This window comes from Triturus cristatus, chromosome 6 (assembly GCF_964204655.1).
Source record: "Triturus cristatus chromosome 6, aTriCri1.1, whole genome shotgun sequence".
NCBI classification, from domain to species: Eukaryota; Metazoa; Chordata; class Amphibia; order Caudata; family Salamandridae; genus Triturus; species Triturus cristatus.
This window is the reverse complement of record NC_140589.1, coordinates 576,534,220-576,558,866: the sequence shown is the minus strand read 5'-3', so window position 1 is coordinate 576,558,866 and position 24,647 is coordinate 576,534,220. Positions and strand designations below refer to the sequence as shown.

Below are 24,647 nucleotides of genomic sequence, written 5' to 3'. Positions count from 1 at the left end.
AATTACTGCTTTACTTCTCACAATTGGGACTCTTTCAGACAATCAGCTTCTTTCCATGCTGGTCACCAGCTCTCTGCATTCTCTCCTGTTCCTATTATAAATAAGGTAGTTGAGAACAACAGAGTTATCCATTTGACACAGATAACTCTAGGATGGGCAGAAGATTTGGTTTGTCAAGTAACATGTGTGGGTGTGCGTCAACCCCCATGAGTTCTTACATTTCTTTCTTTCCATGCCTACAGAAGCGTATCGAAAGCTCCACTTCTTCTTTTTCTTCACATTGGAGGAGAATGTTTTCATTCAAATTTTTCTAGTGTTAAAAGGATTTCACCCTTAAGACTACCGGGCTTAAACCTCGTAGGGGCTGTCACAAACACATGTCTGTGACAACGTGTGTTTTTAGTGATTCAGTTCGTTGCTCAACTCTGTGAATACTGTGCTCAGATGAACCCAAAAGCCATCCGAGATTCTGAGGTCCAGCTCTATGTGGCAAAGTACTAGAAGACTGTGCTGGTCCTGCTCCAAGTCAAAATTGAGGCTGAGGACCCACTTCCGATATCACTCTCACTGCTGAAGTCATTACTGAGGCCAATATTACGCATAGCTGAAGTCTTCAGTTAAGACAAAGAAGAAACACAAGCAGTCCAGCAGTGACTCAACCCTTTTTCCGCCACTCTTCAGACAAGGCTAAGGGCCACTATGTCTCTTGGTCTTGGAACCTGTACCACTGAAGTGCTGATTCCTTCTCTGGTCCATATTCTTCCTGAGCTTATTGACTCATCAGTGACCTTGCAAGTCAAAGCCTTTTGTGAGGCTATGCTGCGCATCTTGGCATGCTTCCTTCCAGTTCCTGCTGGTTTGCCTTTGGGCCCCAGGGATACGTAGGGATCTTCAGTCAGATTACTGCTGGCAGGTTTGCCCTTCGAGCCATCTGGACTCCTCAAACTCACCTCAGGCTCTGCCGAAATCTGTGCAAGCCCCTTGTTTATCAATGCTGGCACCGACCCTGGAGGAGAATGCCCAACTCCTTGTTCTGTCTGACTCTGAGCTGGCTTCAGCTTGATAAAGGTGACTTCCAGATCGTGACGTGCCACAGTTTATGTTGAACTATTGGACTCCGATACAATTTCACTTCACAGCAGAGGACAAGGAAGACTTTGCCCCTCCTTATAATGCAGTCATCTGGTATGTGTGATTACAGAAAAACAGTGAATGGATACATCACCTGACACTGGGATAATCCAATGGATATAGCTCCAGTCCAACAATCCCCTCAACAATTTTGTCCTTTTAGATACTATGTCAGGAGCCTGTCATATCATCAATGCCAAACCTCACCACAGGCTCCCTAGCTCTTTCGAAGTCGGGCTGTGGGTCTGGCAGACAACAGCCTAGCCATCAGGGACAGCATTTCTCCCAGTCTTCTGCCCCTCTGGCAACAACCACAAAGGCTCTTTAGTGCGCCCTTAACGGCACAAAGCTATTCAGCGGGAAGCAGGATCAGCCTCTTCCCCCGGCGGTGGCAAAACATCACGTCCGACAAATGGATCACGCAGTTTGTCCAATGGCACCACGCACTACCATTCCTTTTTGACCCACCACACCTGCCTCCTACAGCAGAACACCGGTCGGAGGACCACCTATCTATCTTAGGCCAGGAAGTTTAGGCTCTTTTGACCAAAGAAGCCATAGAAACTTTACTGGCTCGAAGTGGAGACTGGGTGTTATTCCCGCTACTTCCTTGTGCTGAAGAAGGAAGGAGCCATTCCTGGATACATTGCATTTTCAATCCTTTTTCTCTGGAATGGCGAGTACAGGACATTCTTCGTGTGTTCCCAATGTTTCAACCTCTAACCTGGGTCTCCGTGAGGATGGTTCTGAGGCTTCTTGGCCTACTGACCTTCTGCATCTTGCTCGCTGACTATGCCAGGTGGCACATGGGAAATTTGCAGTGGGACCTTCATTCTGTGTGGACTCCACACCAGTGGAACCTGTCAGATACCATTCAGGTATCAGAGGAGACTGCAAAAGATCTGCAGTGGTGGCTGCTCGACCGCAGTTAGATCAGTGACAGGCCCCCTCTCTGGCCGGCACAGAGTTAATGGTAGCTATTGGGTTGGGCAGGTTATCTTGGAGAAGAGGAGATCAGTGAATTCTAACCTGCATCCACATCAGCTTATTGGTGTTGCGGGTGACTTGCTTCGCGTTGAAGGCCTTCCTGCTCACCATCAAAGGGAGGCTAGTGCAGGTTCTCATGGGCAATAGCACAGCCCTTTGGTACTGCAACAAGCAGGAAAGGGTGGGTTCCAGCGTCCTGTGCCAGGAGACTCAGTGCCTTCGTAGCTGACTGGCTCATCAGGGGATTTCCTTGGTTGCTCACCACCTGGCGGTATCTTTAAACGCTAAGGTGGATAAAGTCAGTCAAATAACTATATTTCGGCCTCCAGGGCCAAAAAAGTACAAATACATATACAACAATTAATAAATAGATAAAACAATACATTTCAGCAAAAGAAATTCACAATTCATGAAAAGATAAGCCAAAATTAATAGGGTAAAAAGTTAAAATGTCAACGAGTGTATACAGAATACAAAAATGGTACACGGGGACTGATTAGTGTTGGTGACATACAAGTTAAGAATACGAAAATGAGACACAATAGTCATCATGACATTAAGAATGGGGAAAGCCTTTCTGCGAAGTGTCCACATAGCGCCCAAAAACTTGGCTACTGGGATACCAAAAGTTAGACTGCAGTCCGATCTCAGGATGCGAAGAGAACCAGAGTGACTATGCTCGCCTAAGTGTCTGCAAATAGGAGACCGACAAGTTCTGCGAAGACGGGCATAAGCTGGGCAAGCAAAAAGAACATGCAGAACACTCTCCGCTGAAGAAGTGCAAGCAGGACATACATCAGAGGCCCAAGTCGACCACTTAGGAGGTAAAAGCTCTCAGCGGGAGAGTGCCCACTCTCAACTGAAAGTAAAACTTCTGGCCTGTGTAGACAGTCACCTGATACCCATAGGACTCTTACCCACTCAGAGGCATAAAATCAAGATTTGAAGTTAGCAGCCTTCCTAGAGTCATTGGCCGCTGTCGCTTCCCTGTAGAACAGCTTCAGTGACTTGCTAGCCAGGAAGCGGGTCGTAGCAGGGTGATCCAAAGATCGCACAGCCCAAGGGTGTAAAGCATCTCTTTGATATTTGTGAGCCAGGAAACTTTGGGGAATTGGTTGGTTTCCATTACATCATGGAGGACTGTGGCATACTGGGCAAGTTCTGGGGTAGTCCACAAATGGCTATAATACAATAATACAACAGGGGTTGTAGTCTAGCTTTACTGGCAAGATTTCTTACTCCCCATGTCCATAAAGAGAGGGGGCAAAGGGGTTCTGGGGGAGAATAGCATGGTTATGGAGGAATTTATTTTCCACATTAGTTAGTGACTCGATGTTAGAGAAGCCCCAGAGCTCTGCCCCGTAGAGGACTGAACCCAAAGCCTTGGCCTTGTAAATGCGGAGCGCAGGTGGAATGGGTTTGAAATGGGAGGCACAATATTCTTTGAGTATTGCCCCTGTTAGTAGCTTAAGCTTTAAGACTGCTTTACTTACATGTGGTTTCCAAGATATGCATCCACTGAACATGACACCAAAGTAAATAAGAGTCCACCCTCTCGAGGCATCCTCCCTACTCCCACTCCAGAGCTATACATTTCTTAAAAGATTTGTGGGGATTTAACATTACTTTCGTGGTATTCATCTCTAGATCCCGAGTGAGACAGAACTCATCAAACCGACACGAGAGGAGAGGATGTTGTCCGTCGGCCAAACTGCCGACTTTGGTCCTGGAAACCAGAGTTCGAGCCTCGAGGTCGCGTCCACATCCTGTGATTCTGGGCAAATCACTTGATCTCCCCATACCTGAATGTGTAATGTAAATACAGTGCTCATGTAAAGCGCTCCAATACCTTCGGGTCGAGTTCGCGCTATATAAATATGAAAAAAAAGAGTTTCTGAAGCCTGCTCGACTTCTTAGAGACATATTGACAATATTGGCATGTTGTCGGCAATTAGAAGAATCAGGGTTTTTTAATTCGGGGCAGTGATGGAGCATCTGCTTCAACCTGAGATAAAAAAGGAAACAATATCATCAATGTACAAGTAAAAAAGTGTAGGAGACAATACACAGCCCTGGCATACGCCTCTAAGGACAGGGATCCTGTCGATCAACTCATCCTATTTCCCCCACCTGATGAGTGTGAAATTATCCTTGTGGAAACGCATCACCAGTGACCAAATGCTCCATGGCATTTTTATGTCAGTGAGAGCCTCCAGTCCTGAATGTTGGCAAGCATGCAACGACAGATGACAATACAGTCAATTAAACTGATATGTCCATAGTTGTTTGGTTGGGACCTGTCACCCTTTTTATGGGTAGGCCTTACAATGGCCCTTTCCCATGACTCCGGAATGGGAGCCCCTGCAGAAATAGCTTTGGCAATGGTTGGAATGTAATGAGTCCAAACCTACAAGTCAGAAAGAAAAGCGTCAGCTGGAACGCCATCCGGGCCTGCAGCCTTTAGCCTTGCAACAGCTGACAGAGATTGAACCACATCTGAGATGTCAAACAAGGGAGTGGAAGGGAAAGGGCAGGATAGAGCGAGAGGGGTATCGTTGGGGATGCTTAGGGGAACATCTGAGTATAAATTGCTGAAATAATCAGCCCAAGCAGAGGGAGCAACATTGTTTACAGGTTCCGATGCAGCCAAGACACCATCATTGGAGTCTAGCTGCCAAATAAGGTAAAGTCTCTGTCTACACAGGCATCGTTGAGAGCGCTCCACCTCTATTCATCCCAGTTCTTTTCAGCTAGACTAATAGCATTTTACATGCTTTCCTGGCCCTGGAGATACAAGGCATATCTCTAGTTTTAACTGCTCTACTTAATGAGCATTGGAGCTTGCATCATTCCTTCTTAAACCACAAGCAAGTCTTGTTAATGCGGTGCTTTTTGGTGATGACTGAGACAGTGAGGTGCCCTAATATATGATCGAAGAAAGCTGCATGAGAAAGAATCAATTTATCAGGGGCGACAGGATGTCCGGTCTCTATCCTTGCCATGACATCATTAAGATCAGCCGTGAGGGCGATCTGCCATTTGGCTCTACTTTAGGTGGTGCTTGTCTGAGGTGAGTGCAACGTCCCCTAGTAGGAAGGGACAGACCAGGAACTGGAGAGATAGTCGCGTAAAAAGCCTGCATTGGCAGGGAGAGGGGATTATGATAACTTTCAGTCCTCTCTAAAAGGGACATGTCAATGACAGGCTACCATAGCCTTAGATCGATTAAAATATTGATTCTACTGGTGTGAAGAGATTTGTTAAATGTGTGGGCATTGGCAGCCCTGAGCACATACTCGATCGCTAGGGCCTTCAGTTGGAGAGTGACCTGTGACCATCTGTGGATTGGTGGGATTTCCTCAGGGTAATGCTGCAGGCCTCGTCCTCGCTTTTTGTTTGGTGAACATCATAGTTATCGAGTGGCTAGAATGTGGTGTTAAAAGCGCCTGCTAATATAAGATGTTGTTTAACAGTGCACTGATCAAGATATCTTTCTAACACCTAAATGGTGTGTGACGCCACCCCTCCTCTGGTCCCTCTCATGTAAGCATTTAGGATAATTACCCTTGGCTTCGACTTGCTACTAATTTTGATTGCCAGGATGTCGGGCAAGTCAATACAAAGTTGACGAATTTGACCGTTGAGAGAGACTCTAACTCAGGTGACTAAACCCCAATGCCTCTCCCAAATCTAATTTAGATTGTGTGATCATCAACACACCTAACACTTCTACACTGTGTCCTGCCGCCTCTCATCTTCTAACAACACTTCCCTGTTTATCACAACTGGGATTCTCCACCCTAGTGCATCTAGAGAGGTATCTCTAAAACATGAGCACAATAAGATGCTTATCTCATGGAACGTGACTGGACGTAGTTAGCACTCCCCGACAGGAACTCTCTTTTTGAAGACCATGACGTGGTCCCTGGAACTAATTCATAGGCCTGGTTGTCTTAGCTTTCTTATTCCTGTAATCCCTAGACAGAGGGGCAGAGCCTATGTCTGGTGGTTTAGTCTCCTGAGTTAGTCTCTCTCAACTTTGTATCGACGTGCCCAACATTCTGGATATCAAACTTAGTAGTAAGTCCAAGCCAAGGGCAATCCTCTTTAATGTTTACCTGAGAGAGACCAGAGGAGGGGCAGCTTCACGCACCATTTAGGTGTTAGAAAGCTATCTTGATCAACGCACAGATGAACAACATCTTATATTGGATGTTTGTAGGGGCCACCTGCGATGGAGATGGGTCAACCGGGGGCCTTGGATGAGATGTGGACAGGAGTTGGGCAAAAATTCCTCCATATACCCTGCTGGAGGCTAGCAACTGGTTCATAGTGGTTGTCAGATAGGAAACAATGGTTTTAGTGCTCCCACCTCCTTGTTCAGTTCTTGTTCAAAGGAAGTGAGAACATCCTCATTCGAACTGTGGATGCCAGTCACATTATGCTCCACAGAGAGGCATGCATCTTTATTACTACCTGAGTAAAAAACAATTACCTGCTCAATTGGAGTCTCGGATAGGGGAGCAAAGTGATTGCTGCAAAGGAAGACACTATCAGGAGAAAATGGAGTCAGTGAAACAGAAATGGCGGGAGGGAATTGTGTACATGAAGCAACTTGAGCAGCAGTGATAGGTTCTTGGCCCTGCTTCAGAGATCTCGTAAACACCCCAAGGATTCTCTACTGGTTCTGCACAACGTTACTAGAGGGGGGAGGCTAAGGGGGCTAGAGTGAGGAATGGTCTGGCAGGAGCTAAGATCTGCTCACACTCGGACAGTAAATTGTCTATTCTGTCTAAAACACAGTTATCCTCAGCAGATTTTTTTTAAAGTTTCGCTTCCCCTGACCCTCCCTTCAAGGCCTTTCTTTTCCCCATGGTCAAGCACCCGCAAGCCTCAGAGCAAAATACAAACTAAACTTGACAATCACATATAATGAGCTGTAAATACGGACAGTGAAGTAGCAACAAGTTCCTCTCAGTCAACTGAAGTGTGAGTTAACGGATGATGGTACATACAGGGTAAACTAGACCGCAAACAACAGTACCTTAGGGTGTAAGAGGCGTTAGAGGGGTGGCCCAGCCCAACCTCCTCTGGGCTGTGACAGGCCCATCCTTGGCCTAGACTTTGCCCAGGGGCTTCCCATGCCGCGAAAGTCCTCCAAGCGCTTTATAGCATGTCAGAGGCAACTGGAGGCGGCAGGAGCCAGGCCCCTCCTCGCGGGCCAGTGGAGGATGGGATATGGAGTCCCTTCAGTGAACGGCTGCAAGATACCCCAGCAAACTGCATTCCATGTCATGGGAGCCCTCAAAGCACTTTTCAGGGTGTCAGAAGCAATTGGAGGCAGTAGAAGTCTGGCACCTCATCTCGAGTCAGCGGAGGATGGGAAATGGAGTCCCTTCAGTGAATGGAGACAAGAGTCCCCAGCACACTGCGTACCGTGCGGCAGGAGACCTCAAAGCATTTTATAACATGGTAGCGGCAACGTGAGGCGGCAGAAGTCCGGTCTCTCCTCTCAGGCCAGTGGAGGATGTGAAAAGCAAGTCCCTCCAGTGAATGGGAGCAAGAGACCCCAGCACACTGCGTCCCGCACCGCTGATGTCCTCAAATCTCTTTGCATCACGTCGGTCGAAATGTGAAGTGGCAGGAGTGTCAGGCTCCTCCTTTTGGGCCAGTGGTGGATGGGAAATGCAAGTTCCTCCAGTGATTGGTAGAAAGAGACCCCAGCACACTGCGCCCCAAACTCAGTCAGCAACCCTTAGCTTCAAAAAAGGAAGAAAGGCTTCATCGTCTGGATCCCAAGACAGCACTCGATTTTTACATTGATCGTACCAAGGAACATCTAGTGGGCGATCAATTGTTTGTGGGTTTCTCTGGGGCAAAGACATGGGTCATCATTCAATGGATGCTCCTCTGCATTAAGATCTGGCACACATTGGCTAAGAAGCAGCTTTTTGAAGACCTACACGCTCAGTCCACCAAAACCAAAGCTGCTGCCACTGTATTGACAAGGGAAGTACATGTCCTGAATATTTCTCAGGCAGTTGTGTTCATCAGTGCATACCTTCATAAAGCACTACTACCGCAACAGTCATCATGTTAGTCGAAATTGGCATTTTGCCCAATCAGTCCTGCTGAACTTTTCAGTCTGAGCCATCCCACAGAGCACCCACCTTTGGAGGTACTGCTTTGGTATCTGTTGAAAGGTGAGGAATCTGGTGTTCGAACTGTCCCTCAGAAGAAAAAGTTACTTACCTTCTGTAATGCCCTTTATGTTGGATATCTTATCTAACTGCAGATTTCTCACCGCCCTTCCACCTCCCCATTCTGTAGTATAGGCTCTTCTGTCTAAAATTATCCAGATCTAGGAATCTGCTCACATTGATCCATTTTCTGGACGCTGAACTGCTCACGAACAAAACTGACATCAATGTGCACGCGTGGCACTTACATGTGGCTCCGGTCATTTTTTCGGGATCGGAATGCCGTTGATACAAAATCAATTGGCCCCACCTCCTGGTGTGCAGGATCACTGCTCTAAATTTTACCAATCCAGTCTGGCACGTGAGGATATTCACAAAGTGAGGAGTCTGCATTTAGTAAGAGTATCCACTAGAAAGAGTGTTACCAAAGGTAAGTAACCTGTTCTTCCAGGTTCATAGCCAGACCATTGCTGTCAAATTACATTGGTATGCAATATCTCAGCATCTTAGAAGACACGTTGACAAGTCTGTTTGTCCATAAATCTTTATTTCCTTACCGAGAGCCATAACAAGTCATCACACCACTTGTAAAATGCATCAGTAGTTAAAGACAGTGCTTCCCAAATCTTTTACAACCGGTACCCTCTTTTTAGAACGACCAACGTTAGCGACCCACCTATCAATAATGGGCATGAGGTGGGGCCGTTTTTCAATGTAATAAAGCATCATGTGGTAGCACATTGTCATTTACAGACAGTATATCTTCCATTGAAATGGCCACTAGCTTTGCACATACATACAGTTTTAGGGCTAATACTAACTAGCACACTAATGATAATGTGTGGAATTTGGTGAATATTTATCTTTTGTACATTCCCAAGTGAAGTGTTTTGATTTGATTTCATCCTATTAAAATGTCTATTTCCATCACACTTGCGAATGACAAAAAGGGGGGGGGGGGGGGGGGGAATGCTGATCCGTCTGGGTGTGGAGGTTCAGTCGTAAAGCCAGGGCTTGAGGTCCTTCCTGAACTGTGTCAACGACGCGGATTGCCTGAGGTGGAGGGGCAGGGTGTTCCAGGTCTTGGCGGCGCGGTAGGAGAAGGATCTTCCTCCAGTTCTGGTCTTGTAGATCAGTAGGACGGCGGCCTGGGCGAGTTGGGCAGAGCGGAGTTGTCTGGTGGGTGTGTGGCAGGCAAGGCGGTGGTTCAGATATATTTGATCCTGCGTTGCGGAGAGCTAGGCTTAATTCCCCTTAAAAACGAAAGTAAAAAAAAAACCCCATGTTAAAAGAAGACATAGACTGACATTTGACCTCTATCTTTGAATCACCACAAAAGTGGCAAGTTGAATACTGAATTTAAAGGCTTCTCTATTTATAGCTCAGACTTTCGAAACTCACCAAAATCGGGTTGTGACTGACAAGTGGGTCTCGACCCACAGTTTGGGAAACACTGGTTAAAAATAGTCACATAATTCAATCACGATTATTTCTCTCAGTTATCTTACTGCAACAGGAACCTCTGCACCTAGCTATCCACAGGAATTTCATTACTGCCTATTGTTTAGAGGGTCATCATTCCTTTTCCAAAAAGCAGCAATGGTGCACTTTACAAATTCTCATAACATGCTCATCAGAGTAAATCCTCGGCAGAGGTGTAGGCTGGAATCAAAATGTCTACCTTCTCACACCATCATTTTCCAAACTTCCATTGAATCCAGCAACTCTATTGACTTCCTCTTCCTCTTTGTTTATGATTTATTTTGAATTAGTTCAGCTTTCTGTATTCCTTTTGCCATCTGTTCAGTCACGTAATAGTTTAACATGTTTTTCATAAGCATAATAATTTATTCAAAAAGATCTTTGCTTTCCACCTTACCTCTTCAAACCAGCAATAGTAAGGAATAAAGCCTGGCCTGTTTGGTTTTGACGTATGTAAACCTAAACAGAGTTTATTCCTGACATCCCTCCAAGCAGTCAGTGAGTTTAGAAAAATTTCTAAGATCCAGGATCTATTTTAAAAATGTGGTAAGAGTGAATTTATTCTCACAGAATTCCAGCACTGTTCCTAAATTATTGCTCGGCACAACAGCTTGTGAGTTTGATTTTGGTAGCTACATCAAGTTAATGACCAGTAAGCCAAGCCAAAAGGGTATCATTCTTACTCTCAACTCTGTCATACATGATAAATCATATGTGCAGATATTGGAATTTCATATTTATCACATAGTAGTTGATTGAGCTTTATGTTGTTCTAAAGTAGAGTTGATCTATCAAACATTCCTCAACCTTTAGGTATACATAGGACATAATGTTTCAGAGGTGGGTCTATCTATTTGCCATTTTATTAGTTCCTCTAACTGGTGTTACCGTGTATGCACCCCAATCCTACTGTATTACACTCCCAAACAGTCTGTTGGGGAGATAGAGCTCATCTGAGAGGTCAAATCTTCAATCAGTATGTGGTACAGTTTGGATTTTCTCTTTTAAATCAAGAACAATGATCAGATGTTATAAATGAGGACTTGGAAGTGAAAGTAGATAGATATGTATTATTCTAAGACCTTACCCCTTGTTCACTCCATCCCCCCCCCCCCACTCCCCACAGCAACCACTCTGACATTGGAAGAAAGAGGAACTCTTAGTGGCACCCAGTCTTTGAGGCAATTCTTTGGGCACTACATTCTCCCTTCTTCTGCCTGAAATGAAAATGCTTAAGAACCCTCGACAAATATTGGTTTGCAGCGGTGTGTCTCTTGGAAAGAGGAGGTTGTATAATTTGCTTAAACAAATTCCAGTCACAATCAGAAAGCATATTATGCAAACTAACAGAGTTCCAGAATAAAGGATGATAAATAGGTTGAATCGACATTCCAACAACCAAAATTCTAGAATGACAGTGACAGACCCCCTCTCTCCCTGTCAGTCAACGATTAGTGTCTTGGAGTTGCCTAGAAAATGAATTACCTGACTATGAATTATTCCTGAAATTTTAATTGCATGATTGAGTTTTACCAAACCTCCCTATTGAACCATTTATAAATGTCAGTGAAGAAATGTTTCTGATGCCTATTAAATCTGTCAAGAGAAACCATGGTAAGATTGCTCTTTCTGCTGCCAACCTTTTTTACACTGTACTTCATGGTGGCAAAGTAGTCTAATTCTAATTGCATTCCTAACTCTACTCCCATTTTTCACTTCAGTTAGTCACTGATGCATTACTCTTTTCCATTGCCTACAACGGTTTTTGGAGGTCCAGAAATGTGGTGAGTGGGGGCAGGAAGTCTTTTAGACATTAGATGTCGGGATATCTTTTCAATTCTCTTTATGAGAGGCAGGCGCTCAGAGGAAATCTAAACATTTTGTTTTGGCATTTGTACAAAATTGCGTTCATGAAACTATTGTTAAAGAATCTATTTCTTAATGGGCTGTTTACTGTGTTCTATGTTCTGGTAGTCTGTGTCTCAGGAGTAACACTGTGACTGATTGAGAGAAGTCAAAAGTGTACCAGCATTGAAGTGCTATGTGGCAAACAAGTTTGCCCGGGGCCTTCGAGCCCTTTGATCAGTCTTACCACACCAGGAGAGATTGTATGACCAAAGTCTCTAAGAGCGTCTCACTCACTGGTGCAGAGGCTGATGTGGCTGCTTTCAGTGAGTACCACTTGCACTCTGCAGGGGCAGCGGCTGAGGATCCTTGGCAATGGTGGGTACAAGAGGAATTTGATGCCTTTAGGTTTTGATCCTCAGTCATGGCTCGAGCCAAAGGATCACCACAATGGCCTCTTCTCGCTACAATGGCATCAACCGGGCTATGATCCTTGTCCTTTTTGGTGACCCCCTCATGGTTGCAGGGTCACAACTCCTGCTCTTCACTGGGGCAGCAGCGGATTGATATGGCAGCAAGTTTCTCTTCAGGCATACGGGGTCGCAGAACCTCCAGCCGCCCAATCAGCACGGCTAGCTTCACAGCAGCATCCTCTGGCATACGGGTTGCCGACTTACACGCCGCACACGGATGGCGGCCCAATCGGCATGATTAACTTCATAGTGGCCACCTCTGGAATACAGGGTTCCGACTTTCCCACAGCATGCAGGCGACAGCCTGATCTGCACAGCAGTCCTCTCCTCATACCTCTCTACAGGGATCCACTCGCCAGGATCTCCTGCTAGACCTCTCTACCTCCTGCGATCTCCTCTTCCTCACAGGTCACACTGGCCTTGGAAGTGACGGTCCAGGTCCCAGGGGCAGGTGGTCTTGGATTTTCCATGGATAATGTCCCTTCACTGAGCTGGGAGGCTGGCAGGCCTAAACTCCCAGTACCAGTCAAAGGTAGAAGTGTTTTAGAGCTTCTCATCCTTGCAAAGTCCGACTGGCTGCTTGGCAGTTTACAATTTTGGGAGCCTTGAGCTCCCCTTCTGATAGTCAATCTCCAAATGTGACTTAGGGTCTGAGTCTTTGAAGTTTGTTTAGGGGGTCTTCTTCCTCTTGAAGTGCCCTTTCCTCTGCCTTTCCTCCAAAAAGCAGTCTGTCACAGCATGAACAACTCCAAATCTTATAGCCCTAGAACACAGGCCGTGGGAGTGACTAGAGAATCACACCTAGGGGGTCACATCTGAATGTCAGCCACAGCTATATGTGTATCAAAAGGGTTAGCCCAGGGCACCTGCCCTACTCTTTATGATTCTCTTATCAACGCCAGCACCTTGCTGAGATGTACCGAGGCACCTTTCCAGTGACCTCTCTTAACCCCTTCGATGCGAGTGACGGAGCGGTTCCGTCATGCGCGTCTGTTGCGCTGTGCGCATGACGGAACCGCTCCGTCACGGCCCCGCCCGCGCACGGAACCTTCAGCACGGCGCGGTAATCCGCGCCGCTCTGAAGGGGTTAAGAGCACCCCCTGAAGTTTTGTGATAAGTCTGTCTACTCTTCCTCCAGTGTGTGTCCCCCAGCCAGCTCACAGGAATGCAACAATCCACAAATCTCCTTGGGGGGATTCCTCTACCGCCTCATGCTCCCCCAGTCAGCCTTGGGCCTCCCAAATGGAACCCAGAGTTTTCTATGAATTGTACCATTCACATTCACACATACACCCAGCAAATGCATACAGCTCAGACTTATTGCACAGCACTACATACCAACTTGTTGTAGGCAAAGGATGAGTTAAGCTCACAGCAGCAGAACTTTACAAGAGTGAGCCTTGAGCCCTCACTCCAGTGACCCACGTAAAATAAATCACTTTTATTAATCATTACACGGTATGCTCTCACCACTTTTTTATGCTGTTTAACTTCCGGCAAAGACAGGAGTCTTTTGCAACTATGAGGGTAGTGTTTTGGGAGCCCCTTGTAGTCCAACAGTACCGCAGTCTGTGAGACAGGCCTATGTCATGGCCCACACACATGATCCCTGTTCGCCCATGGAAACAAAAATCAGCGCCAAGAATCCAGACATCACTGCAGTTAGGGCACTCAGGGTAGTTAGTAGTCAGTCACCATGCATGGGACTTTCCTTGTGTTTATCTGAACCCTGATTGAAAGGTGTGTACCAGCTGGCTTTGTTATACATATTTTTGTAGTTGGTCTGATGAGATCTTTTCCAGAATTTTGCTGGTATATGGTTGGTTTGATATAATTCAGAAATTGGTGTCATGTTGGTTTCTTTAGTAGTAGAATTGATTTAGGACTCAGTATACTCTCATGTATCAAGGAGTTAATCGTTATTTTCAAGTGTGTGGCCAGAGAGAGAAAGCAGGTTCTACTGGCAAATTAGAAGCTCAGATTTCTTAAGGTAATTTATTAATCTACTCCACTGAAGCAGAATCGAAAGTAGTGAAAGATAATTTGGATTGATCCGTGTCTATGGATGGACGAGATGATAGCTGTAATAGGAATTAGCTACTAATTCCCTTCTCTACCATTTTTTAATTTTGAAGCATATAGGCAGTCTTAAAGAAGTACCTTTTTTAAATTAACTTTTCTTTCTTTATCCCATCAGTTGATTTTATAATCATATGCTGCCACAAATGTGAAATTATAAAAAATGCTCTACCACAGCTGCTGTTCAGCTGAGCTGATGAAAATGCTGCAGTGTACATCTCAAAATGTGTATGTTTTTCTATTCTGGTTGTGTGTTCCTGTCGTAAGATGGGAAGCATATATAATACTGATAATTTGGAAGCTCTGCATTTTTATTGATCTGTATTCACCAATTTTTTCTTTTCAGATCCCCAATGAACATCAATCCAGATTCACATGGACTCCATAACTCAGATGTCCCACAGCCAGATGTTCCCAAGTAAGGCACTTTTACCTTTAGTTCAATGCAGGTTTTTCACAAAAATAGTTAAAATCGTAATTCCCTTAAAATCTTACAGTATGTCATTTTGTTTTGTAGTCCTTGGCTTTTGACCTCAGTGGCTAGTCCTCCACCAACAGCGCCAGTTACTTTTGCAGCTATTGTAGAAGAGGAGATACAGCAAGAAGCAGCACTCATCAGAAGCAGAGAGAAGCCTCTAGCTTTGATTCAGGTAAAATAATCAATAGATCGTTAAAATGAAAAGTGACCAACAGTTTGCCTGCATTAGCTGTGGTATAATTAAAATGTTATTTAAGACGCTAATGCTACTTTGCAATTGTTTTATTGAAATATATGTTAGGTTAAAAAATTATAAAGCAACATCGAAATGCAATTTTGGCAACCTAGATTTCCATTTTAACAAAATTAAACGAATTCTACAAAGCTATTGAACTTACAAAACAACTTTGTGATTATACTGTCTTGCTTCGCCTTCCAGATAATACAGAATCTCCCACACGGTGGCTCAACACTCGGCGAGGCAGAAGACATGAAACACAACTAACACCTTTAGAAAAGGGTTTTATTTTACAAAATGCAAAGAGACTCTTTTTAGAATAAGGCTTGGGGTTTTATTTTACACAATGCTCTCCAACAGAAAGGCTTTCCCAGAGGCCAAATGCATAATAATATTAAAATACACATAGATATATATATGTTTAAATGCAAGCAATAATAACACACTTGGTAAATGCAACAGTTAAATGCATGAATAATACTAATAAATAAACAAGCAGCAAATAATATGAGATAAGACTCAAGCAAATATAATATGCTGGACGTCCTGCAAGAGATCAGAAAGATATATACACACTAGATACATCAAAGAATTACTTTGGATGTGCACCTCACTCATTCACACATCACAAAGAAAACACCTCAAATGATCAAAGCCACTGGCCACACATCACAATGGCAATAATTAAAACTCAACACTTCACCTGGTGCAAACTTTGCATCTTAGCCCACTCCTGACCGGTGGATTAAACAGCCGTGGATAAGAGCCTCATTAACCAGGGTTCCGTTGTACTGAAGTAGACCCATCCGTCCCCATTCGGATTCCACAATCCCGGTTTCTAAGTCAACTACCCTCAGTTTTATAATCTCAAAAACACACTAGAAGGTTTGAGAAACTTGCCCCCCTGCGCCAGAAGAATCTTACAAGGACTGGCCAGCTTCCAAGCAAGCATTCCATGGCAGGAAGGAGTTCCCACGTTCCCTCTACAGTCTTGCATGTTCCAGCCTTTATCTTGTCAAAGCTCACTAAAGCCTTCCAGGGTACATTAAACAATCTCTCACAAAAATAATCCTTGAACGTGAATAACCCAAAGATGAACCATCCTTAGAATCTTATTGGGACCTAATTACAAAACCTAGAGACCGTAGGTTGTACCTTCAGTTTCGGATAGGAACACTCCCACTTAGGGAATTTACCAGCAAATAGAAAACTGGTAAGGGAGACAGGTGTCCATTTTGCCCTAACAGCATAGAAAGTGTTAACCACCTTCTCTATGTTTGCCCTGCTTATCATTCAGCTAGGAGCGCGTGGCTTAAACCCCTGAGTGAACTCTTGGCACGACCTCTGCCCTGATTGCCAAAAGGTTATTGAAAAATGGCGATAATGAAATAATTATTACAGGGGTAGCCAAATTCCTTAGCTGGTCTTGGGCTATTCGTGAAAGAAATGGTGGACTATAGTAGCTTGCTGTTTTTATGTTTTTTAGAGGTAATTTTAATGGCCATTTAAAAATTTTTTTAAGGTGTTGTATTCGCTGTGTAAGACTTTTAAACTTTATGATAATTAATTATGGTCATGGAAAATTCACATTCTTTTAGCTGTACATATGTCTTTTAAGATGAATAATCGTAATAAAGACTTTTTTTGATTGATTAACCCAAACAACTTGCAAGCATGGCTGTGCACACAGATAAAGCTCAAGCCAAGCAGAGTCAGAATTCAGGAGGACATAAGGACATGTCAAAGCCAATAGTAAGAACTTCATAATACTTATCAATGTACAAAAACAATGCAAATTTGTGCACCACTGCTCATAACACGGCACTTCAAGATCAAAAAGTACATTACACACACCTCTCTCATATGCTTTCAAATGCACATCCCATACGTTCTGTTCTTGGCAAGGCTGTTCTACTCCATGACAGCTCCCACTGAAAGACTGCAAGATTACAAGCAAGATACTTTTAAGAGAAGCAAGGCATATTCAGGACGTTCAATAACTAAATAACGGTAAGGGTGGTACTAGGTATGCACTGATGAGATATTCATAAAATAGTCCAATGTAACCCTTATCAATTTGGGTGCTCCACTTCCTTTGGCCCACCGTTAAGGCCAAATCGTTCCAAAATTGAGAATAGTATTGGAAGGAGCGTCAAGTTCATAAATAATCACCAATCCAATGTTGCAGTCCGTATTCTTTATTTTGCAAGAAAAATGTCAAAATCCAAATTCCAACAAAAAATATTCATCCATTAAAAAAATTCCCGTACAATAATTATCTCATCCAGATTGGAAACTTTAACATAAAACGAACAGCCTACGCATTTCGTCCTCCTTAGGACATCATCAGGGCTCATCAAAATATACAGCTTCTATATGTTGGTATCGAATACTACTTCGTTTGAACAACAATATTCTTCACCACAATCTCATTAAAAATGGAGCCATTTACATCGTAATAGTTCGTACTTCTGGCCCCGTAATTATTATCCTTGACTCTTCATTCCAATATTAATCTTATTATCCAAAATAGTTTACAAGTTCCTTTTTGTTGGAATTTGGATTTTGACATTTTTCTTGCAAAATAAAGAATACGGACTGCAACATTGGATTGGTGATTATTTATGAACTTGACGCTCCTTCCAATACTAGTCTCATATTCAGGACGTTGTACATTCAGGCTAGGGTAAAATAGCACACCAAAGTCAATTAAAATAATGGTAGTCAAAGGTTATCACAGGGTGTCAGACCACAAGAGTGACACTAGCACTACATATACAGATTCTTCTCTTCTGACCGATAGTAAACTATACTAAAGTGACTTTCTCCATCTAATTGGCAGTCCACAGAGGAAACACTTTGATTACGATAGTTATGAGCATAAAATTGTTGTCCTTTACACTGCTTAAAGTAATACCTATTGTGTAGAAAAACTTCTCAAAATCTCATGGAAGCCTGTGGTAAGAAGGCGTTATTGGCAGGAAGCATTGCCATGAAATCCATCAATGCCAACTACCTCCTCGTATGATACACCCATAGTTTGTGGGATATGGCACAGATGGTGGTGCCTCATTTTCTGGTGGAGTTGAGAGCACATGATGGCCAAAAGGCCTCCAGACATATCATCAATCTGGTTTGGATGCATCACACTCGGTGGCCCAAGCTCTGGGCACTTCCATCTCTGTCCAGAGAAATGCCTGGTTTCGAACTTCCAACTTTTCAATAGTTGTCCATGCTAACTCGAAGGATCTACTCTTTGGTAAGGGAATGGTTATTTGGAGGTACGGCTAACTCTGCGTTTCAACAGCTCAGGACTAGGGGCTAAAGCTCTCTCTCAAGGACGGCAACTGCCGGAACCTTGAGAGATTTTCACCCTTTTCATTGATTCTCAAGGGGTTTCTCATTTCCTCAGTGGCCACAATGTAAACCCCAAAAACCAGAAGCAGCCCAACCCCCTGGTTAGGCAATATCAACAAAGAACCAGAGGAAACAGCAGTGGATTTGCTCAACAACCCTCATCCTGCTGCTCTTCCTCCTCCTCTGCTCCACAAGGAAAGCAGACATAGCTAACTTCCCCATTTCTACTTGGAGCCTGTGGGAGTTCAAGTGTCATATTTGTTACCAACCTGGAAGGCTGTAAATCGTCCCAGTGCTTCAAATTGTGGAAAAAGGTTACACTCTTCCATTTATTCTGCCTCTTCCCTGTATGCACCCTCTGCCCCTCTCCAGGTAACCTGGCTATACTACAGCAAGAAGTGGCAGTACTCATACAGAAAGGAGCAGTGGAGGGTCAGGATTGGTACGCATGTTACATCCTGATGCCCAAGAATAACACTTCTGGGCCTCGGGGACCTGATCATCTTCATGTAGAAGGAAACGTCCATGATGCTGACTGGAGGAAAGTAGATCTTTGTGGCATAGATACCCCCACTTTGTGCCTGGTGTCAGTGTTTTTTGACTGTAGTTCACTGGGATCCTGCTAACCACGACCGCAGTGGCAGTGCTCTCTATTCTAAATTCTATGGTAAGTACTTTGTACACCCCACAATTTTCATACTGGGGTACCACTGTAAGTCCCTATTATATGGTACTGAGGTACCCAGGGCATTGGTACACCAGGGTCTCTCATGGACTGCAGCATGTATTAAGCGACCTACAGGAGCCCATGCAAACTGTGTCTGCAGAGCTTCCATTGCAGTCTACGTGAAATGGTGCTAGCAACTTTCACTTTGGATATAATGTTACCCTTATACCCCAGTCACCACACTGTTAACCTATAAGTCACCCCTAAGGTAGGCCCTTCAGTCCAAGGGCAGGGGGCATGGTTCTAAGTGTGTGGGTACCCGTGCACATGCAGATGTACCCTACAAATCCTGACTTCATTTTCTGGGCTTTGTAAGTGTGGGACAGCCATTATAAGGTATGTAGTGGACACTCGCAAGTCGACAAGTCCAATTCCATAATGGCTGCCCCGAACCTGGTCATTCTTGGTATCAAACATATTGGAATCATGCAACTACACTGATTCCAGTGTTAGTTACATGAGACCATATTCTGGGGGCTCCTTAGAAGATCCCTGATACCTACCTGTGTAGCCTTACAGGGTCTGACGGCCAGCCCGCACTGCTTCCGACCCTAGACAGTGTTCTGCCCTCCTGCTGATGAGCCTAACTCAGGCAGGGGGAAGCTGAACAAAGGATTTCCTGCGAAGGAGAGACGTTACCTTTAGAATTAGGTAGAGTGGGGATGCTTCCGAGTGCCACTAGACTGCATTTAAGGGCACATTTGGTGCCCTCCTTGCATAAACCAGTTTTGCCTAGATCAGGAGCCCTTGGCTCCTGCTCTGGTGTGAAACTACACAAAGGGCAGGGAGGTGTCCACCCCCTGCCCAGATCTTCCCTATGGAGGTGCCCAGATCTTCTCCAGGTGACCAATTGATTCTGCCATGTTGAATCTTGGCCCTTGAGAGCATCAGACTTGCTAGGCCATCTGAGTAGCGTCCCTGACTCCCTCAGATAGGCGAGTCACCACAGAAGAGGTCCGTTCCCTTTTTAGGGTTACTTAAGGATGCCCCTGAGGATAGGTCCTTAGATTCATACCGACAACATCTGAAAGATACACGTTAGTTAGATTCCTTACCTTAGAATATCCCCAGGCGTCAGGCTGGATCCTGAAAGATTTTTCGTCAGCAGTACCTTTGCGCGTCCGTAGGCGTCGTCTGCGACTCTGCGTCCGTCGTCGTGATCGCCGGGATGACGTCGTCGGAGTACTTAGACGCCGCACTCGCGCGCTGACGTCTGTTCTTCTTTTTTCTGCGCCAGTAAGCGCAGATCCGGGAAGAGTGTACCCTTAGTCATTTTTTGACTAACTTTAGGGAAATTTTTGTCTCTCTTTTCGCATCGACTTCGACTCCTGGTGCCGGTAGGGATGCGCGGGTTCAAGCTGGGTGATGTCTGTCACGACTGATGTCGGTTACCGACCCCCACCATCGGTGTCTCTACTGTCTTGGGGCCGACCACGATGACAAGTCGTGCCCCGACTGCCGGGACTTGACCTCGAAGGCTAGGCGGGAGTGGTCCCGCAAGCTCCTCGAGATCCAGCAGTCGGCTCCGCGCCGCTCGAGGTCCCGGTCGAGGAGGAGGTTGAGGGACCGGTCACGGAGCCGAAGTCATCACCGCTCGTCGGGATCCAAGTCCTCGCATTCAGATAAGTCGAGGCATGGTAAAAAGAAGTTGAAGAACTGGCATCGCTCTTCTGACTCCTCTCGCCGGTTGCGCGCCTCGGCCGAGGGTTCGGGTGGCACCACCCGCGCGGCTCCGCCGGGGTCGCATTTGGCCCCATACCCTCCGGTCCCTGGGCCCCATGCAACTCTGGGCGAGATTCGAGACTTCCTCGTGGCCATGAGGAGTCTCGTTCCGCCGTCGAGGCCTACCAGTGCGCCTCTGAGCCCCACAGGTCCGACTGGGGGTCCTAGCGAGCCGGCAGCTTCGGTCCCGACGCCGCAGGTCCCCGTGGGATCCAAGCCTGGATCCCGGTCGACGCCGGTTGACCTCATGACTCCTCTGCCGGCGCTGACCCCCATGGTGCTGCACCCGGCTCCGTCCTCGGACGACGCCATCCCTAGTTTTAGCCCGGGTCCGGCGTGGGAGCGGCGCCGCTCGGCGCAGTCTCTGGCGTCGATGGGTGAGCATTTCATCTATGACCCGGCTCTGTCCTTTCTGCCTGTTTACCAGGAGACGGATGAAGGGGAGGACTGGGAGGGGTCTGAGGACCCTCTGGCACCGCAGGGCCAGTTAAGTCAGGACTGGGCAGACGAGCTGGGGGATGCCAGTGGTCTAGACACTTCGCCTGACACTGGTTTCATCTCTCCTCCTTCCGTGGCTACGAAGGAGGGTGCAACTTATGCTGTGGTGCTGCACAGGGTGGCCCAGGCCCTACACCAGGAGCTCCCTGCAGCGGCCGTGAGGACTAACCTCCTCACTGAGGTGCTTCAAACGCCGGTAAGCTCTTCGGAGCCTCTACTGCAGTTTAATGAGGCCCCCACTGACGTTCTGATGGGCACTTGGTCCAAGCCCTCCACAGTCTCTCCTGTGGATCGGAACATGGCCCGGCGCCACCGCCCAACTCCGGGCAACCCCAGCTTTCTGTCCGTACACCCCACCCCTGAGAGTCTGGTCATCCAGGCCTCCACGTCCCAAACTACCTTCCCGTCCGCACCTCCGGATCGGGAATCCAAAAGGTTGGAGCAGTTTGGCAAGAAACTGTTTTCCTCCCTCAGTCTGGGTTTGCGGTCCATTAATACCGCTTGCCTTTTGGACCGTTACACCCACTCTTTGTGGGATACGGTGGCGGACGTGCTGCCCCAGTCTCCAGAGGAGGCCAGGACACGGCTCGCCCAGGCTCTTGCTGAGGGGCGGGATGCAGCACGGTACTCCATCCGATGTGGACTTGACACCACGGACTCGCTGGGTAGAGCGATTGCAACGATGGTGGCGATTCGTTGTCACGCCTGGCTGAGGTCCACGAACTTTTCAGGGGATGTCAAGAGCACCCTCATGGACATGCCCTTTGATGGCCGCCGCCTTTTTGGCGACAAAGCGGATAGCGCGCTGGAGCGCTTTAAGGACTCCAGGGCTACGGCCAAATCCTTGGGCCTCTCGGTCCAGCGCCACAAACTTCTGCTTTTTGTCCCTTTTGTGGCCAAGGAAGGGGCGCCCCAGCACGTTCGTCCAGCCACATGCCGCAGAACCAGCCTCAACGCGGTCGCAGACGTGGATTCCGCTGTGGGGGAGCAGGGGGACAGAGAGCTGGTCAGTCCACATCTACTCCCGCAGCATCTGCCTTAAAGCCTTGCTAGTTCGAGCTTTCAGGCCCATTCCACGCCAGTGGGTGGCAGAGTTCGGCATGACCTGCTCCACTGGCGTACCATCACTTCGGACAGGTGGGTGCTGCAAATCGTCCGAAGAGGCTACTCCTTCCCCTTCGAGGCGACCCCTCCAGCCATGCCACCACAATACCACCGCATGTCGGGGGATCACTTGCAACTTCTGCAGTAGGAACTTACGGCCCTCTTGGCCAAGGGGGCCATCGAGCGCGTTCCTGGCCCAGAAGTGGGACGGAGTTGTTACTCCCACTACTTTCTGGTTCCCAAGAAGGGCAAAGGGGGCCTGCGCCCTATCTTGGACCTCAGGAGCATCAACGCCTTCCTCCAGAAGGAGAAGTTCAAGATGCTGACTTTAGCTCAGGTTCTGGCTGCCCTAGACCCTGGAGACTGAATGGTAGCGTTGGACTTGCAGGACGCTTATTTCCACATCTCCGTTCTGCCGGCCCACCGGCGTTACCTGCGGTTCACGGTAGGCCACGAGCACTTTCAGTTTACCGTGCTCCCCTTCGGCCTCACCAGTGCCCCTCGGGTGTTCATGAAATTGATGGCGGTGGTCGCAGCTCATCTGCGCATATTAGGGGTTCCAGTCTTCCCCTATCTCAACGACTGGTTGTTGAAGGCAGGCTCGCCTCGGACAGTCGTCTCCCACCTGCAGACTACGGCCGATCTCCTGCATTTGCTGGGGTTCTCCATCAACGTGCCGATGTCACATCTGAGTCCCTCCCAGCAGCTCCTCTTAATCGAAGCGGTTCTGGACCCGGCGCAGTTTCGGGTCTATCCTCCCGAACAGCGGGTTCAGGATATTCAGTTTCTGGTTCCGATCTTACAGCCTTTATCCCGAGTTTCGGTCAGGATGGCTCTACGGCTGCTGGGTCTGATGGCCTCCTGCTGGTACATCACGCCAGGTGGCGGGTGCGGGCTCTGCAGTGGGACCTGAAGTTCCAGTGGGCGCAACATCAGGGCAACCTGTCCGACCACGTCCTGATCTCAGAGGGCACTGCAAGACAGTTGCAGTGGTGGATCACGGACTGCAATTGGGTCCAACCGGAACACGTGGTGGTGACGGATTCGTCCCTCCTGGGATGGGGGGGGGTCCATATGGGAGAGGCAGAGATCAGAGGACTCTGGTCTCCGGTGGAGTTCCAGCTCCATATCAACCTATTGGAGCTGCGGGCGATCCGGCTTGCACTGAAGGCATTCCTTTCCTCTGTCCGGGAAGTGAAGTGCGGGTGTTCATGGACAACACCACCGCCATGTGGTATTGCAACAAGCAGGGCGGGGTGGGCTCGTGGACCCTTTGTCAGGTGCAATGGGGAGAGCCTTTGTTAGAACTATTTGCCACCGAAGAGAACGAGCAATGTTGTCAGTTCTGCGCACTCGCTCTGAGATGCTTATCGTCATGAGTGAAGTTGCGGTCTGTTATACGCCTTTCCGCCTATACCATTTCTGCCCAGAGTGCCGAAGAAGATCAGGCGCGACCCGGGCCCAAGTCATCCTTGTGGCTCCGGATTGGGCACGAAGAAACTGGTATCCCGAGCTACTCAGTCTGTCAATCGATCCCCCGATTCGACTGCCTCTTCAGGAGGACCTTCTGTCACAGCAGCAGAGGATGGTACTCCACCCGAACCTGTCCAGCCTCCACCTCCTTGCGTGGAGATTGAGCGGCGGCAGTTGGTGCCATTTGACTTGCCTCCTGAAGTTTGTGATGTCATTCTGGCAGCCAGGCGTCCCTCCACTAAAACGCTATACGCCTGCAGGTGAAACGAATTTGTGGCATGGTGCACAGCAAAGGCGGTGGATCCCCTTTCCGCCCCACTTTCTGAGGTTCTCCTCTTCTTTCCCTGGACCAGCAGGGCTCTGCTCTGCGCACCATCAAGGGATATCTTTCAACTGTTTCTGCCTTCTTAAGGCTTCCTGATCAGTCTTCTCTTTTCCAGTCTCCTGTTGTATATAGATTCTTAAAAGGCATTACTCACATGTTTCCTCCTGTCCCCTTTGTGATGCCTCAGTGGGACTTGAATCTGGTGTTAACCTACCTGATGTGTGCTCCCTTTGTGCCACTTCATAACTGCCCTCTTCATCTTCTGACTCTCAAGACTGCTTTCCTGGTTGCCATCACCTCTGCCAGAAGGGTGATGTAGCGCCAGGCTCTTTCTTCTAAGCCTCCTTTCCTCTCTGTCCATCATGACAAGATTGTTCTGCGGACTCGCCCTTCTTTTCTTCCTAAGGTGGTTACTGCCTTTCACATCGGGCAGTCTGTTACCTTGCCCACCTTCTTTCCGCCTCCGCATCCCTCGAAAGAGGAAGAGAGGCTCCACCGTCTGCACCCAAAACGTGCACTCTCCTTCTA

General features: G+C 47.1%; 1 protein-coding gene across 4 annotated transcripts in view; it reads left to right on the top strand.

Annotated features, from left to right (window-relative positions):
• The window catches only part of IBTK (inhibitor of Bruton tyrosine kinase), a 700,505-nt gene that overhangs the window by 652,697 nt on the left and 23,161 nt on the right, over positions 1-24,647 (top strand). For all 4 annotated transcript variants that reach the window (XM_085611015.1, XM_085611017.1, XM_085611016.1 and 1 more), the window contains 2 exons: positions 14,544-14,615; positions 14,715-14,847. In XM_085611015.1, coding sequence (XP_085467141.1) covers positions 14,544-14,615; positions 14,715-14,847 — 205 coding nt within the window. The remainder of the gene's footprint in view (positions 1-14,543; positions 14,616-14,714; positions 14,848-24,647) is intronic.